The sequence below is a fragment of the Dipodomys spectabilis genome, unplaced genomic scaffold, assembly GCF_019054845.1.
Source record: "Dipodomys spectabilis isolate Male_0828 unplaced genomic scaffold, ASM1905484v1 ptg000138l, whole genome shotgun sequence".
Taxonomy (NCBI): domain Eukaryota; kingdom Metazoa; phylum Chordata; class Mammalia; order Rodentia; family Heteromyidae; genus Dipodomys; species Dipodomys spectabilis.
The window spans coordinates 6,047,955-6,063,887 of NW_024870815.1; the positions used below are offsets into that span (position 1 = coordinate 6,047,955).

The following is a 15,933-nucleotide window of genomic DNA, read 5'->3' on the forward strand; positions in this document are numbered from 1 at the left end:
ACCATTAGACTGGCAAAAATTAGAGAGTCATAAATATAATGGAAAAGAAAAAATTTACAAGCTGAGCACACCTATAATCTCAAATAACTCAGAAAACTAAGACCCTGTCTCATAAAACACCAAAAATATAGAAAGATGGATTAAATTTTTATCTTTTAAGACTGCTAGTAACTGGGAAAGCATTACAGATTGCCCATCCTTAATTTGAAAATCCAAAATGCTCCAAAACTTTCAAGTTTTAGAGCACCCATGTGTGGAAAATTTCACCCCTGACTTCATGTGCGAGCTTGCAGTTAAAGATTTAAGGATAAATTACTAGAATTAAGGTCCGTATATATCCAACATAAATGAATTTCAAAAATTGTTGTGTATAGAAAACAGAATTTTAAATATCAGCAAAAGTGAATAGTATACAGCCATGTCCAATAACCTGGATTATAGTTAGGTCATAATGTTAAGTAAACAATAAGTCCTCCAAGACTACATCAAGCATGCTACATTTTTTAAATATAGATGGGGTGAATTTGATAGAAGTATATTATATACATACTGTAAATACAAATGAAAACCAAGTATGTTACTTCTGTTGGAAATTGAAATTCAAAGAAAAGAAAACTATAAACAGATGGTACAGAAGATACTATATCCATATGTAATATAAATACATATTGTATATATAGCATATGTTGACATAGCTGTAAGTGAGAGATGATAAAAAAAATTAAGGAAAAAAGAATATAGAATATGAGAAGGATTCTTTCTTGAGCTGGTATTGTATGTTATTATTTGTAATTAATTAACATAAAAAGCACGAAAAAAAGTAGGTGGTGATTGTTTTATGAACCAAAATTAATTCTTTTGTTGTATACATGATATCTTTTACTTGGAAAATAAAAACAAGGATGAGGAAGTTAGTTTTATCTTCTTGACCCCAAAATGACCAACCTAGAATGTGATATTGATTCTACTTTTATATAAGAAAGTGAACTGGGTGCTGGTAGCTCACACCTGTCTGCTCAGGAGGCTGAGATCTGGTTCAAAGCCAGCCCAAGTAGCGAAGTCTATGAGACTTTCCATATAACCACCAAAAAGCCAGAAATTGAACTGTAGCTCAAAGTGGTAGAGCTCTAGCCTTGAGTACAAAAAACTCAGGAACAGCACCCAAGCCCTAAGGTCCAGCACCAGCACCAGCACCAAAAAGAGAGGGGGATCGGGGGGCGGGGGGGAGGAAGAAAAGAAAGTGAGTATAAAGTGGGTCAAGGAGAATTCCTTTAATAGCTCCTGAATTATATCACCTCATCATTATTTGTAAAACAGATAAATCTTAAGTGGTTTTTTTTTTCATTGACCTATGATTATGATTGTAGAAAATCTGATTACTTTTAGTTATAGGCTATAGTTAGACTTTGTCCTCATCTCATTGCATTTTTTTTCAGTTTTTGTTAATGGTTTAGCAAAGGAAAACTGAACAAAAATCTACCTTTGGTGTTTTATAATTTAAAAATTAAGATGTGATTCAGATATAGTTATAGTTGATAATTCTTTAATTCAACTAGTATTAGATCCTATTCTTTGGTTTTTGTCTGAGTAAAGGGGAAAAAAGTCATCTTTCCTATATTGAATATCATATCTCAAATCCTACACATAGCAGTTTAACTACTTCATAGTAAAGTTGTTTGAAAATATTTGTAAATTACTGGTTTATAAGGTATTTTGTAATAAATTTTTATTTTATTTACTTGCAGTGTCAATTTAAATTGTTAATGATAAATTGAAAAACATATTGTTTATAGACACGTTTAATGTGTTTATATTATTATTGCCTAATGAATAATTATACCGGGATTTTTTTTATATGTATACATATATAGTTGTTGAAGTCTGAAGAGGATTCCTCATATAAACCTGTGAAGAAAGCTTGTACTCAACTTGTTGATAACCTAGTTGAGCACATTCTTAAATATGAGGAATCTCTAGCTGGTAAGATATTTTAAATATTGGTCCTTAAGTTAATTTTATAAAATATATTTAAATACTTTGGACACTTCTCATTTTTTGCCTCCCAATTCTCCTTGCCTAGTAAATAGTACTTTGCTTTTAAGGGAAATTCGGTTATTATACAAATATCTGTTTGATGTAGCATTCAAGATTATATTGTTAGAGTGACTAAGATTATCTAAAGCATAGACCTCATTTCTTTTAGCAGTATGCTAAAAGCATAATCCTCATCTCTTCTACATACCTTATAGTAACATATATTTAGATGTCACATTGAAAAAGGGTAAAAGTAAATGTAGGAGCTAATATGATTTAGTTAGTAGCACTTACCACATAATTTATTAGGTGTCTTAAATTACATCAATGTTTTTGGAAAGAGGGAATGACTTTATTATTAAAATGTTTTTAAAAGACCTATACTACATTCTTGATTTTGGTTATAATTGTTATACAGAATTTTCTTAATTTTGAGTTGAATCTATTTGAATTTTTAATTGGAAGTTCAATACTAAAAACTTTTCTTTGTTTAAGTCACAAATCTGAAATTTTGTCAATTATAAATGATTTTATAAAAAATGTAAAAGCCATAATTGGTACCTGTTACATAAAACACATATGACTAATATTACTCCCCATCTCCTAATTCAACAATCACCATCAATCATTCTCCATAATGGGGATATAACCTTTAATAAGAGTGCCAAGTATGGCACCCAAAATTGTTAATGTCCCTTATATTTTTAATATATATTATTTATTATAAAAATACTGTACAGAGGGGTTACAGTTACATGAGTAAGGTAACAAGTACATTTCCTATGGAGCATTGTTACCCCCTCCTTTGTTTTTCCCCTACCATCCCTTTCCTCCCCACCTCCCCAACTCCTCCCTTCCCCGCAAAGTTGTAAAGTTCATTTTTAACATAGTGTCTTGTACATCTCATTATTAGAATGGATCAACCTGTATCCTTATTTCAGCTTTTTGTTATTTCCCTTCCCTCCCCAAATTAGAAAAATGTATGTACAATATTCAGGGTACCGGAATCAAATACAGGGAAAACAGGGATTTTACCATGGGGGAAGAACATACAAGAGAGATTAAAAAAAGATCACGTAGTACATTATAAGTGCATTGAAAACAACAATGACAAAGATAAAACCTCTTTTGTCCCTATCTTAAGGTTTATTTTGTCCCTATCTTGGGGTTTATTTTGCTTAGCATCATCTTATATTGTCCCTTATATTTTTATAATTTTTATTTTACTTTTTCATACTTTTATTGTGTAACTTTTAATCATCTTGGTTTTTTTTCCCATCTTATAATTTGGTGGTGATTCTAGTACTTATGGTCTTTTTTTTTTTTTATTATTCATGGTATTTAATGTTAAAAAGTTGCTCCTCCTCCTAAAATTTCATTTAGTGCCTAACAACCCACATATCTATCAATGTATTCTTTCCAGTTAAGCAGCATTTTGTTTCATTCTAATACAACATTGATCCAACTTGTATAAATAATCTTCAACCAGATCAACATTTCTTCTTTCTTTTTTGGTCGGTTTTGGGGCTTGAACTCTGGGCTTGGGCGCTGTCCCTCGGCTCTTCAGCTCAAGGCAAGCCCTCTATTGCTTGAGCCACAACGCCACTTCCAGTTTTCTAGTGGTTTATTGGAGATAAGAGTCTCACGGACTTTCCTGCCTGGGCTGACTTTGAACCACGATCCTCAGATCTCAGCCTCCTGAGTAGCTAGGGTTACAGGCGTGAGCCACCAGCGCCTGGCTTCAACATTTCCTTTTTCCTTATTGCTCTTTGCTTTTGTCCTTCTTTGCTTGCTTTTTTTCCATATTCAGTTCCATATCCATATTTAGTATTTATAAAGTAAATTTAGACATAACCAATAACACATTTATTTCCAAAAGTGCATTTCTGAGCTTTCCAACTTTAATTCTACTTTTTAACTCCAGTCTTATGCCTCTCAGTCTAAAATTCATAGTGTTCATTATGTGGCCTGTTTACCTATCCCTGGGTATATAATTTCTATAACATAATGAAATGGAATGCTGAAAATCTTATGTCATAAGAAATATGAGTCCATTTTATTAAGGCATAATTTGGTATGTATGTAGGTGATAGTACTCTGTGTAACTTCCACTGCTTTGTCATATTTTGATATCTTATTTCTCTGTTTTTCCAGACTCTGATAATAAAGGTGTGAATTCTGGAAGATTGGTAGCTTGCATAACCACTTTGTTCTTATTCAGCAAAATAAGACCCCAACTCATGGTTAAACATGCCATGACTATGCAACCATATCTTACCACTAAATGTAGTGTAAGTATAGAGCTGTCTTGCTTTTCCTTCTAACATGAAACAGTATTTTTAATTTAGAATTCACATATATCAGCCACATTCTCAATGTGTTTGATATTCTATATATTCTATTATTTTTAACAATATGTCTAAAACCATTAATTTTCTGGTACTTATATAATAAATTCAGGTTCCCTCTTCCTACCAAACATATTAATTGCTTAATAAATGTTCTGGCAATTTGAGACAGAGGTGAATGAAGCAGTACTACTATCTTTGTTAAGACAGTAAGTATCTCATTGTGTAGAACAGACTGGCCTGGAACTATCCTTGAACTCACAATCCTGCCTCAGCCTCCCAAGTGCTAGAATTATAGGGGTATGCTGTTACACTTACCTCATAGTTCGTGTCTTTATGAACCTTACTATCTTTCTGATTCTGAAATTTGTTTTTTGTTTGAAAATTTATAATGTAGTTCATGTTGTTATGATAATAAGGCAATATACGAATATAGAGAATCTATATCATCCTAAAGGTAGTAGTAGGCTATTATTTTAAGTTAATATTAACATATACTAATTTTCCTAAAGTGAAAATTTAATAAAATATTGCTCAAATAAAATAATAATATAATGTAATAGTATGATTTTGTCTTATAATTTGTTACAATAAACTTTAAAATACTCTAATAATTAACAAGTGTAAGTTTCTGTCCAAGCTTGTCTAAAACCATGATCCTCATAATCTCAACCTCCCACAAAGCTTAGGTGATAGGCATACACAACCAAATCTAGCTGCCAAATTTATTTCTTTGTCAGTCGTGGGGCTTGAATTCTGGGCCTGGGCTCTGTCCCTCAGCTCTTCAGCTCAAGAAGAGCACTCTACCACTTGAGCCACAGCACCACTTCTAATTTTCTGGTGGCTAATTAGAGATGAGTCTCAATGAACTTTCCTGCCCATGATGCAGGCTTTGAACCACAATCCTCAGATCTCAGCCTCCTGAGTAGCTAGGATTACAGGCCTGAGCCATTAGCGCCTGGCCAATTTTATTTCTAAAGCAAGCTCATTCTTAAGAAATTCTGGATGTTTTAATATATGCATATTCACAAATACAAAGTTTGGTTTAAACCAGACCATAGGGCAAGATGCCTGGCTTGGTTAAATCCCATGCTTGATAAGAAATGTACTCATTATCTTGCCCATGTAATTGTAACCCCTCTGTACAGTATGTTCACAAAAAATAAAATTTTTTTTAAAAAAACCAAACAATCTAAAACATCAGTGAATAAAGATGGAAAGTGCATATCTATATAAAATAGAGGCTATTTACCTCTTGACATCCAAGAAACAATGACTTGAGGGGAAAGGGCTGGGGGCCCAGTTCTTTCAAGGGCATGCCCTCAACTTCCTTCTATTAGACCTCCACTTTTCCCAGTAATTCCATGAGCTGACAACCAAGTCTTCAACACATGACCTTTGGGGGGCATTTAAGATAAAAACCACAGCACTATTCATATACATACAACTACTGCTACATTCTTTTTTAACATATATAGGACATGGACTTAGGTTGTTTTGTGATTTTGATTTTAAATATTAAAATACATTTTAAGTATTATGGGCAACTATTCATGTTGCCAATAGATACATATTACAGACTTTTTAGAAAGCTATATATGATTGTCATATATTTTCATAATCTTTGCAAGTCTAACAGATCGAAAGGAATAATTAGTACTTCATTTTCCTGTCCTGACTTCCCAGACATTAAGCAGTTGAACTTGTTTTTCAATGAATTGATTATTCATATCATTCTACCTTTTGAGTTTTCAAACTTATTTCAGATTTTGATATTTAAAACTGTATTTTATTCATTTCAAATATTTCTTGTATTACAATCTGCTTGCTTTTTCCTTTATAATCTCCATCATTCTTTTAATTTTTGTCATAAATTTTAAGTCATTTTTTTACTCGATTTTCAAGTTTAGTATTGAAGTAGATATTTCCAAAAATGCTACTTTTTAAAAAATATAATGTTAGCATTGATTATGTAAGTGAATTTATCCTGTCCAGCAAAATTCCTCTATAACCTAACCTACTTTAACTCACTTTTTTAAATTTAAATTTTATGGTAAAGGTGATGTTCAAAGGAGTTACAAGAGTACAGCAATGAGTACATTTCCTTTTGAACAGTGTCAGCCCCCCCTCATTTTCTCTGTTTTTTCCCCTCACACCCCCAAGTTGTATAGTTCATTTCTAACGTAGTGTCTAGTGAGAATCACTGCTGAATTGGTTCCCTTTGTCCCACTGTTTGTAGGCTTCCTGTTCCCCTCCCCAAATCAGATAAACTTACATACAAGAGTCAAAGAGTAAAGAAATCAAAAACAGTGACAAAAGGGAATAAAGCAAAGGAAAAAAAGAAAAAAAAACTGCAAAAACAGTACAGTACAACAACAACAACAAAAATTCATTTCCATTTCTTGGAGTTCATTTCAATAAGCATCGTTTTATGTAGTCATATGCATATAGCTATTATATCTCATTCACTTTTTTGCATTCTTTATTGTGATTAAGTGATTACATAATTTCACAAATTTCCACAGTATTGTGGGATAGTGATGCTTAGTTAAAGTCACAAACATTCCAACTTTCATGGGGTAAATTGTCTATCGTGGTCTATAAAGTTTGTAAGTTCTATGAGTTTTGGCAATAGTTATTTCTTCCACATCAGGTGATATGTACATTCCTTTCCTTTTGCATAGCATCAGCTGTTCCCTCTTTCCCACTCATTCTCCCTCCCATTGCTGCCATTGAGTTGCTTGATCAATGTCCAGTGCAGCTGATGGGTCCCACTGTTGTATGTTTTTCCCTGATTCCCTCTAGTTCTGTGTCTTCCTCCTAGTTTCCCTCCACTGTGCACATATATACCATATATGTGATCAGCAGCATGAGGTTATTTAGTATTGATTCGACCAGATGAGTGGAGGTCCTTTGTTTCTCAAGTCGTGTTAACTTTGTCGTATCACCTTACGTTTTGGATTTAACATCTACTTATCAGGGAGACCATGTGCCATTTGTCTCTTTACTCTTGGCTTACCTCACTCAACATGATTTCTTCTCGTTCTATCCATTTCCTTGCAAATGCCATTATTTTGTCCTTTCTAATGTCTGCATAACATTCCATTATATATAGGTACCGCAGTTTTTTGATCCATTCATCTGTGGTTATCTCATTCACTTTTTAAAATATAGTCCGGAGAAATAAGGAATGACAAGATTTTTGTGCTTTTTAGCAAGAAGTAGCTGGAGGTGCCTTTGCTTTAACCAGTGTTGCTTCTAATAATTAGAAAAGTAAAAATACATTATTTAGCACTCAGTGGTTTTGTTTATATTTTAAATCATCCTTTGTGCTGAGCATACCTGTAATCCCAGCACTTAGAACACTGAGATAGGAGGATTACAAATTCGAGAACCAGAATTCCACTTCTGACTTATTGGGGGTGAGGGTACAAACTTTCCTGCTTGGAATGGCCCCTGAGTAGCAAGGATTACAGATGTGTGCCACAAGTGCCAGCTTTTTTTTTAATTTTAACTGAAATTTTACATACAGGATACTCTATCCCTACCCCAATCAAAAAAGATGTATGTAATCTCTCTTAGGTTTGAGTATTCATAAAGCATTTAATTTTATTCTTCTAGACCCAAAATGATTTCATGGTTATCTGCAATGTTGCAAAAATCCTCGAGTTAGTTGTACCACTGATGGAGCATCCAAGTGAAACTTTCCTTGCCACTATTGAAGAAGATCTAATGAAGCTTATCATCAAATATGGCATGACTGTAAGCATTGTTTACCATCTCCAGATTGGATCACATAAATCTACAAATAGTAACTTGTTAAATGTTGTATGTCAGAATTAAGTTGTAATATATTTTACTTAAAGTAGATATGTGTAAAAAAAGAAAACTATTTTAGTATCTTGTCTTTCACTTTTACTTAAATGGTAACATTCTTTATCTTTTAGGTAGTACAGCACTGTGTGAGCTGTCTTGGGGCTGTTGTAAATAAAGTGACACAAAATTTTAAATTTGTATGGGCCTGTTTCAATAGATATTATGGTAAGTTCAGTGCCTAGTTTTAAAATTATTCTAAGTTTTGCAAGTATGTTTAGATCATTTTAACACATTTTATGAAGGGTAACACATAGGAAGTGTGTATAGTTCACACTCAGAAACAGTAATGACTATTACATTTTGTGTTCCCTTAAAGACCCACTGTCATTACTTCAGAAATTTATCTCCTAAGTAAAAGCTGGCAATTTTTTCTGCCCACTATGTAAACTAGCTTTATTATATTTTTAAGCTATAGCCTGTACATTTGTAATTCTAGCCATATTTGATACTTAAAATAATTAGTCAAAATAGTTATCCTTTTTGTAATTCATTGGTAATAATCATTTGAAAATAATAATTCAAGGATAAATATTTCTTATCTCTACTAGGTGCCATTTCAAAATTAAAAAATCAACACCAAGAGGACCCAAATAACACTTCACTTCTTTCAAACAAACCAGCACTTCTTAGGTCGCTCTTCACTGTTGGAGCACTGTGTCGGCATTTTGATTTTGATCTGGAAGATTTTAAAGGAAACAGTAAGGTAAATACTATAATATTACTTAATATACTGTAAAGCACAGTGGGATTATAGTGTATGGATTATATTCTGACACAAACTTTTTTACAGACTGTTAACTTTAAATAGCACTATTTTGAAATGAATGATACTGGTAAAAAAAAAATTTCCAGAGTTGGGACTTGAACCCAGGGTCTTGTGCTTGGCTAGGCAAGCACTTGACCATTGAGCTGTATCCTAGCACAATTTATTTATATTTATATATAAACAAAGTTCACATGTGGAAATTCTTGTGGTTAAGAACTTTTTTCCCTTGATAGTTGACAGTTGATCTATTCTTCAGTTTTGTATTCTAGAATACTGTTAATATTCCTCAACTCCCCTCTTAGGTTAATATAAAGGATAAAGTACTTGAACTGTTGATGTATTTTACAAAACATTCAGATGAGGAAGTACAGACAAAAGCCATCATTGGTCTAGGTAAGTTCAATCTAAATTTCCTTGTAGTTTTTAGCTCTCTTAAGAGTGGAATAAACTTTTTTTAAAAAAATTGTTCATCTAAATTGTTGTTTTATATCTATGCAGTAGGATATGAAGTGCAGAATGAAAGGGCTGGGAATTAAAATCACCTGAATTCCATTCTTACCTCAGCCAGGGACTTTCTCTGTGAACACTTCTCAGAGATAACAATATTATCTCCTATCCCTAATTCCTAGGATATCTTAAGAACATTTCAGCCAGTCTTTGGTAGTTCTTGCCTGTAATCCTGGATACTCCGGAGGCTGAGATCCAGAGTACATCATAGTTCAGAGCCAACCAAGGCAGAGAGATTTAGGGGACACCATCTCAAAAATAACCAGTAAAAAAGAACTGACTGGGAACATAATCCAAGTGGTAGAACATAAGCCTGGCAAGTAGGAGGCCCTGAGTTCAAACCTCAATACCACCAAAAACAAAAAATACTTTAGTAAAGCACTCTGATAAAGATGGTGTAGAACATTATACTGTTTACATATTAAATTATTTTTTCATTGCAAAGCTTTGTCCATTATATGCCACTTCAAGTTACTGAGCACTATCCCTGAGCTTGTATGTATGTATGTATGTATGTATTTAATTTGCTCAAGGCTAGCACTCTACCACTATGAGCCACAGTGCCACTCCCAGTTTTCTGGTGGTTAATTGGAGATAAGAGTCTCACAGACTTTCTTACCTGGGTTGGCTTCAAATCATGATAGTCAGACCTCAGCCTCCTGAGTAGCTAGTATTACAAGCATGATCCACCAGCATCCAGCTCTACTTTATTTATATAGAAGCACATATTCACTTAACCAAAAAAGAAGAGTTTGATTTTATGCCTTTTCCACATCATTTTCCCACTATATATGACTTATCTAGAAAGGAATTAAAGTATTGGCAAATAAAAAGATAGTATTAAAAAAGAAGAAGACAGTATTGAAGTACCTGGATTGGAAAAAAATCTTGGGCAGCACTAACTAGGCTTGAACTCAGGACCTTGAACTTGCTTGACAGACTTTCTACTACCACTTGAGCCACAACCCCAATTCTTTTTTTGCTTTTAGTTTATTTTTCAGGTAGAGCCTCTCATTATTTTTGCCCATGGTGACCTGGACTGAGATGTTTCTATATATACTTTCTACATAGCTGGGATTATGGGCATGAGCCAACACACCTGGATTCTTTTTTCTTTTTATAAAATAAAATAAGAATATCCAAATTTTAAGCATTTATTGTTATTGTTTATTTTGTATAGATACATGTAAAAATAATCAGTAAATTTCATAATTTATTTAAGAATCGTCACATTCTATAATATAATATTTATGGGTAGTTATTGTAATTAGTTTTGTGGACAAAATGAGTAATAAGAAGAGTTATTCAAACCTTACATTAGTGATATATATATATATATATATATATATATATATATATATATATATATATATATATATATATATATTTCAGTCTTCCACCTCTTTCAGAAAATTAACTTGTAACAAAGATGGTAAAACTCACAAATACAGTAAACTCATTTACTAGGCAATTGCATTGGTGCAGTATTACCTTCATGCCACTATTTCATTAAATAGGGAGTTTGGATATAAGTTATAGGAAATGGCAAGATCAGTTGAGTCACAACTAATTAAGAGGGGAAATAATGAAGTTTTAACTTAAAGAAGAGGCACTTAAGGCCTAGCGTGGTGATTCATGCTTATATTCCCAGCTGCTCAGGAGAGAGAGACAGTATGATCAAAGTTCCAGCCAACTCAGAGAGTTGGTATAAGACCCTATCAGAAAAACAAACTGAAAAGCAAAATGATTGTTGGTATGACTAGAATGCTTGCCTAGCAAAAGTGAGAGCCCTGACCTCAATCCCTAGTATTGTCAGAAACCAAAAGGAAGAAAAGGAAAAAGTTTTTAAACAGTACTATTTGCAAAGTAGAAAAATTAATAAAGACATCTTGCCTGGGCCATAATTCTGTATGACCTTGGGCTAGATCACTCTGTTGATCACTCTGTTCAAGTTGAGTTTGTTTTTCATTATTAATAATGTTGGCTATCATTCAGGGTCTGTTTTTTCTCAAATTAGGGAGCATTTGTATGTGAATAAATTTTGATAATACCTTGCTACTTATTAGTGACAATAAAATTCAGAATTATGGCCTATAATGCCATATGCAAAAGAAATGGGAAGAGATTTTTAGCACTATTTTTCAATTCTGTTTGATTAAATTGACATTTAATATTATTCTTAGAATAAATGTTAATGTAGTACATTCTTTTAGGGATCTGAAAAAAAAACGTTTACAGACATTACTTCTTAAATCCTAAAAACATCCCTGTAAGGTAGGTGGGTGGTAAATATTATTGTCCCCATTTTACAGATGGAGAATTGAGGCACAGAGAGATTTTGTGACTCACCTAAGGTCACACTACAAGTCAGTGGTGGAGCCAGGAATAGAACCCAAGACTCTTGACTCCTAATCCACTCCCCTAGCCACTAGGCCCTGCTCCCTCCTCAAGGTTTCCTCTTGTGTGAAATTCTCCTTTGAAATGCAATTTCTTGTTTTTAATTCATGGGGAAAGAAGTACCTGCTCTAATACTTCTCTAGGTAAGGCCACTAGCATCTTCTTCCAGTCATTTTAAGTTTTAACTTTTTGAAATAAGGAGCACTTTGTATAATTTAATATTTTATTATGTTATATATTTAGTTTTGGTAGGAATATATGAAGAGTTTTATTTTCCTCTTTCTTAGGATTTGCTTTTATTCAGCATCCAAGTCTAATGTTTGAGCAAGAAGTGAAGAATCTATATAATAATATTTTATCTGATAAGAACTCCTCAGTAAATTTAAAAATACAAGTGTTAAAAAACCTCCAGACCTACCTACAAGAAGAGGATACACGAATGCAACAGGCAGATAGAGACTGTAAGTGAAAATACATACACACACACATAAATCCTGTACTAGGGTTTGAACTAAGGGCCTGAAGCTTGCTCAGCTTGTTTGCCCAGCTATCATTCTACTACCTAAGCCACACTTCCAGCTTGGCTTTTTGCTGGTTGAGCTGGTTTCAAACTGATTCTCAGGATCTCAGCTAGGATTAAAGGCATGAGCCACCAGCCCTCAGCTAAAATGTACATTTTTGAACTTCATAGTACAGCTATGGTTATGATACTGTATGATGAAAGAATTCAGTTAAGATTCCTTAGCTGAGGTCTATAAGTTCTCAGAGTATTCTTAAACTCCCTAAAATACATAAAGTTTGGGACATAGGCAAACATTAACATTTTGGGGGGAAAGTTAATTACAGCTCTAACTGGGTCTTCAAAAGGGCCTCTGTACACAATTGTAAGTGGGCAGAGGAGGTGGTGATAAGAACTATTGAGCTTGAACCATACATTTTTTTGTTTTGTTTATAGCCTAATTTGGAGTAGTTAATATGCTCTTAATAGATAATTTGCTTTGCTTTCTTTTATAGGGAAAAAAGTTGCAAAACAGGAAGACTTAAAAGAAATGGGTGATGTTTCCTCAGGGATGAGTAGTTCCATCATGCAGCTTTACCTCAAACAGGTGCTTGAGGCGTTTTTTCACACCCAGTCAAGTGTGCGCCACTTTGCCCTAAATGTCATTGCATTGACTCTAAACCAGGGTCTTATTCATCCTGTTCAGGTAAGCAAGTTATAGAAGGACCTAACTAAGTTGGCCAGATTAACTGCCAAACCATGACCTTGTGATTAAGAATATGTAGCTCTGTATTACTACTTTTTTAGACATGGGGCTTGAACTCTGGGCTTGAGCACTCTTCAGCTCAAGGCTAGCGCTCTACCACTTGAGCCACAGTGCCACTTCCGGTTTTCAGGAGGTTTATTGGAGATAAGAGTCTCACAGATTTTCCTGCCCAGGCTGGCTTTGAACTGTGATCCTCAGATCTCAACCTCCTCAGTACTAGGATTACAGGCATGAGCCACTGACATCCAGCTAATTGCTTTTTTTTAATCTTCATTCTGAATTGAGATTTACAGTGTCAACCAGATTGTCGTGGAACTTCTGAGTTCAAGTAATGATTGTGCCTTAGTCTCTTGAGTTGTTTTAAACTCTTAATCTAAAATTTGAATAGTCTCTTATTTACCATTACTATGGAATACCCAAATATTTGTATTTTTTCTGTTTCATAAACTTCTCATTCCTATTGATAAAATAGAATGCAGTTTTTATAAGTAGAAATGATAAACTTCTTTTAATCCATAGTCACCGTGTGTGTGTGTGTGTGTGTGTGTGTGTGTGTGTGTGTGTGTGTGTGTGTGTGTGTGTGTGAGAGAGAGAGAGAGAGAGAGAGAGAGAGAGAGATTATGACAGAGAGATTATGAGAGAGAGATTATGAGAGAGAGTACTGGGACTTGAACTCAAGGCCAGAGCTCTCTGCCTCTTAGATTTTGTTGCTCAATACTAGCAATCTACCACTTGAGCTACAGCTTTACTTCTGGCTTTTCTGGGTGACTAATTGAAGATAGAGTCTCACCAACTTTCCTGCCCAGATTAGAAATCCTCAGATCTCAGCCTCCTGAGTAGCTAGGGTTACAGATAAAAGCCATCAGTGCCCAACTCGAGTCATGTTTATCCCTAAGAACTAACAATATATAACATCAAAAGAGTTTAAGGTTCAGTAAGGTGGAGTTTTAATCCACAGAAAAGCAAATTTTATGATATGTCTAGTTTTTGCTTTTTTATGTTGGAGGTAACATCAGCTACCCAAGCCTTGCTTCAGGATGAAATTACATAATAAATGATTCAGTTAGGTGAAGTGTTCACCTAACATGCATAAGACCATGAGAAAATATATCAGTGTTGCTGAGGATTGGCAGCTAATTATTGTATGGTCAGGAGAGTGCCATAGAGACTACAAAGATGATTTAATCAAATTGTCAAAAATCAATGCTTTTCAAAACTTTTTTAACTTTTTCATATATACTAATACATTATGAAATATATTGTTTCCTATTTATAAATATTTCATATAATTTTAATAAAATAGGAAAATGCATTTTTCTCTTGTATATTTAAATATATTATGTTCTTTGTGTCTTCAAGCATGTTGACAAATATTTGGTCAGTTATACAGATTGAGACTCTGCTCTCAGAAATAAATATCTGGAACTAGAACTGTTTCAGGTGTTAGAATTTTTTTTTTATTTTGAAATAGTTGCATAGATTTTACCAGTCATTTATCCCAATATGAAATACAAAATTATCCAAAAACTTTTTGAACATTATGTTGGCATGCAACAGAAGTTTCAAGTTTCAGGTGTTTTTGTTTTTTTTTTTTAATAGAAGTATTTAACCTGTATCTGTTCCTATAATCCCATACTCCAGAAGGTATGAGAGGGATTATAACCTGGGGCTAGCCTAGGATGATCTACATCGCAAGTTGAAGACCAGCATGGTCAACGTAGCAAAACCCTATCTCAAACTCCTTTCCCTTAGAAAAAAAAAAACACAAAGAAATGGTACTAGTTGTAGAGTGAATTCCTTTATACTCTTTAGCTATACTCAGTATTTGTTAACGTTTTACCACATTTGCCTTCTCTTTTTACATCTGCTTTGTCTGAATTATTTGTTAATTTTTAGATGGTTTGATTTTCTTACCTCTTAACACACATCAGCATATATTTTTTTAAGAACTAAAATACTAGTTTGTAAAAACATAATAGATTATGTGATTTAGGAAATTCAAAAAGTGATATATATATATATATTACTTATATCGTGTAATTCGTTTTCACATTTTATAGTTTAGCCAGTAACTCTTTTAGTATGCGCTATTGGGACTTGAACTCTGGCCTTACACTTCCTAGATAATACTTTGTCACTTGAATAGTTCATGCTTATTGATCTTTGTTGCTTGGTCCAGTCTCAGATTCTGATCCTTATCCTTTTGCTACATGGAATCAGTGGCTGATATTACAGGTATTTACCACTATACCCAGCCTACAAGTTACTTTTTTTTTTTTTTTTGTCAGTCATGGGTCTTGAACTCTGGGCCTGGGCACTGTCCCTCAGCTCTTCAGCTCAAGGCTAACACTCTACCATTTGAGGCACAGCACCACTTCTGGTTTTCTAGTGGTTAATTGAAGATAAGAGTCTCAGGGACTTTCTTGCCTGGGCTGGCTTTGAACTGTGATCCTCAGATCTCAAACTCCTGAGTAGCTAGGATTCCAGGTGTGAGCCACCAGCACCTGGCTACTTTTTTTTTTGACCGTACTAAAATTTGAACTCAGGGATAACTGGCTGGCTTGCTTTCTTGTTCGTTGGGTGCTCTGTTACTTGCCTAGAGGCCAGGCTTCTAGCCTAACTCTTGCTGGTTATTTTTGGAGATGAACTTTTCTCTAACTTTTCTGCCCTGCCCAGCCTCAAATCAAGATCCTTCAGATCTCAGCCAACTGAGTAGCTAATGTTACTGGCATAAACCCCT

At 33.9% G+C, this 15,933-nt stretch overlaps 1 protein-coding gene across 3 annotated transcripts in view; it reads left to right on the top strand.

Annotated features, from left to right (window-relative positions):
• Nipbl (NIPBL cohesin loading factor) overlaps positions 1–15,933 on the top strand; it is a 172,689-nt gene that overhangs the window by 143,336 nt on the left and 13,420 nt on the right. For all 3 annotated transcript variants that reach the window (XM_042690590.1, XM_042690591.1, XM_042690592.1), the window contains 8 exons: positions 1,872–1,980; positions 4,189–4,325; positions 8,004–8,144; positions 8,330–8,423; positions 8,807–8,961; positions 9,327–9,417; positions 12,216–12,389; positions 12,943–13,133. In XM_042690590.1, coding sequence (XP_042546524.1) covers positions 1,872–1,980; positions 4,189–4,325; positions 8,004–8,144; positions 8,330–8,423; positions 8,807–8,961; positions 9,327–9,417; positions 12,216–12,389; positions 12,943–13,133 — 1,092 coding nt within the window. The remainder of the gene's footprint in view (positions 1–1,871; positions 1,981–4,188; positions 4,326–8,003; positions 8,145–8,329; positions 8,424–8,806; positions 8,962–9,326; positions 9,418–12,215; positions 12,390–12,942; positions 13,134–15,933) is intronic.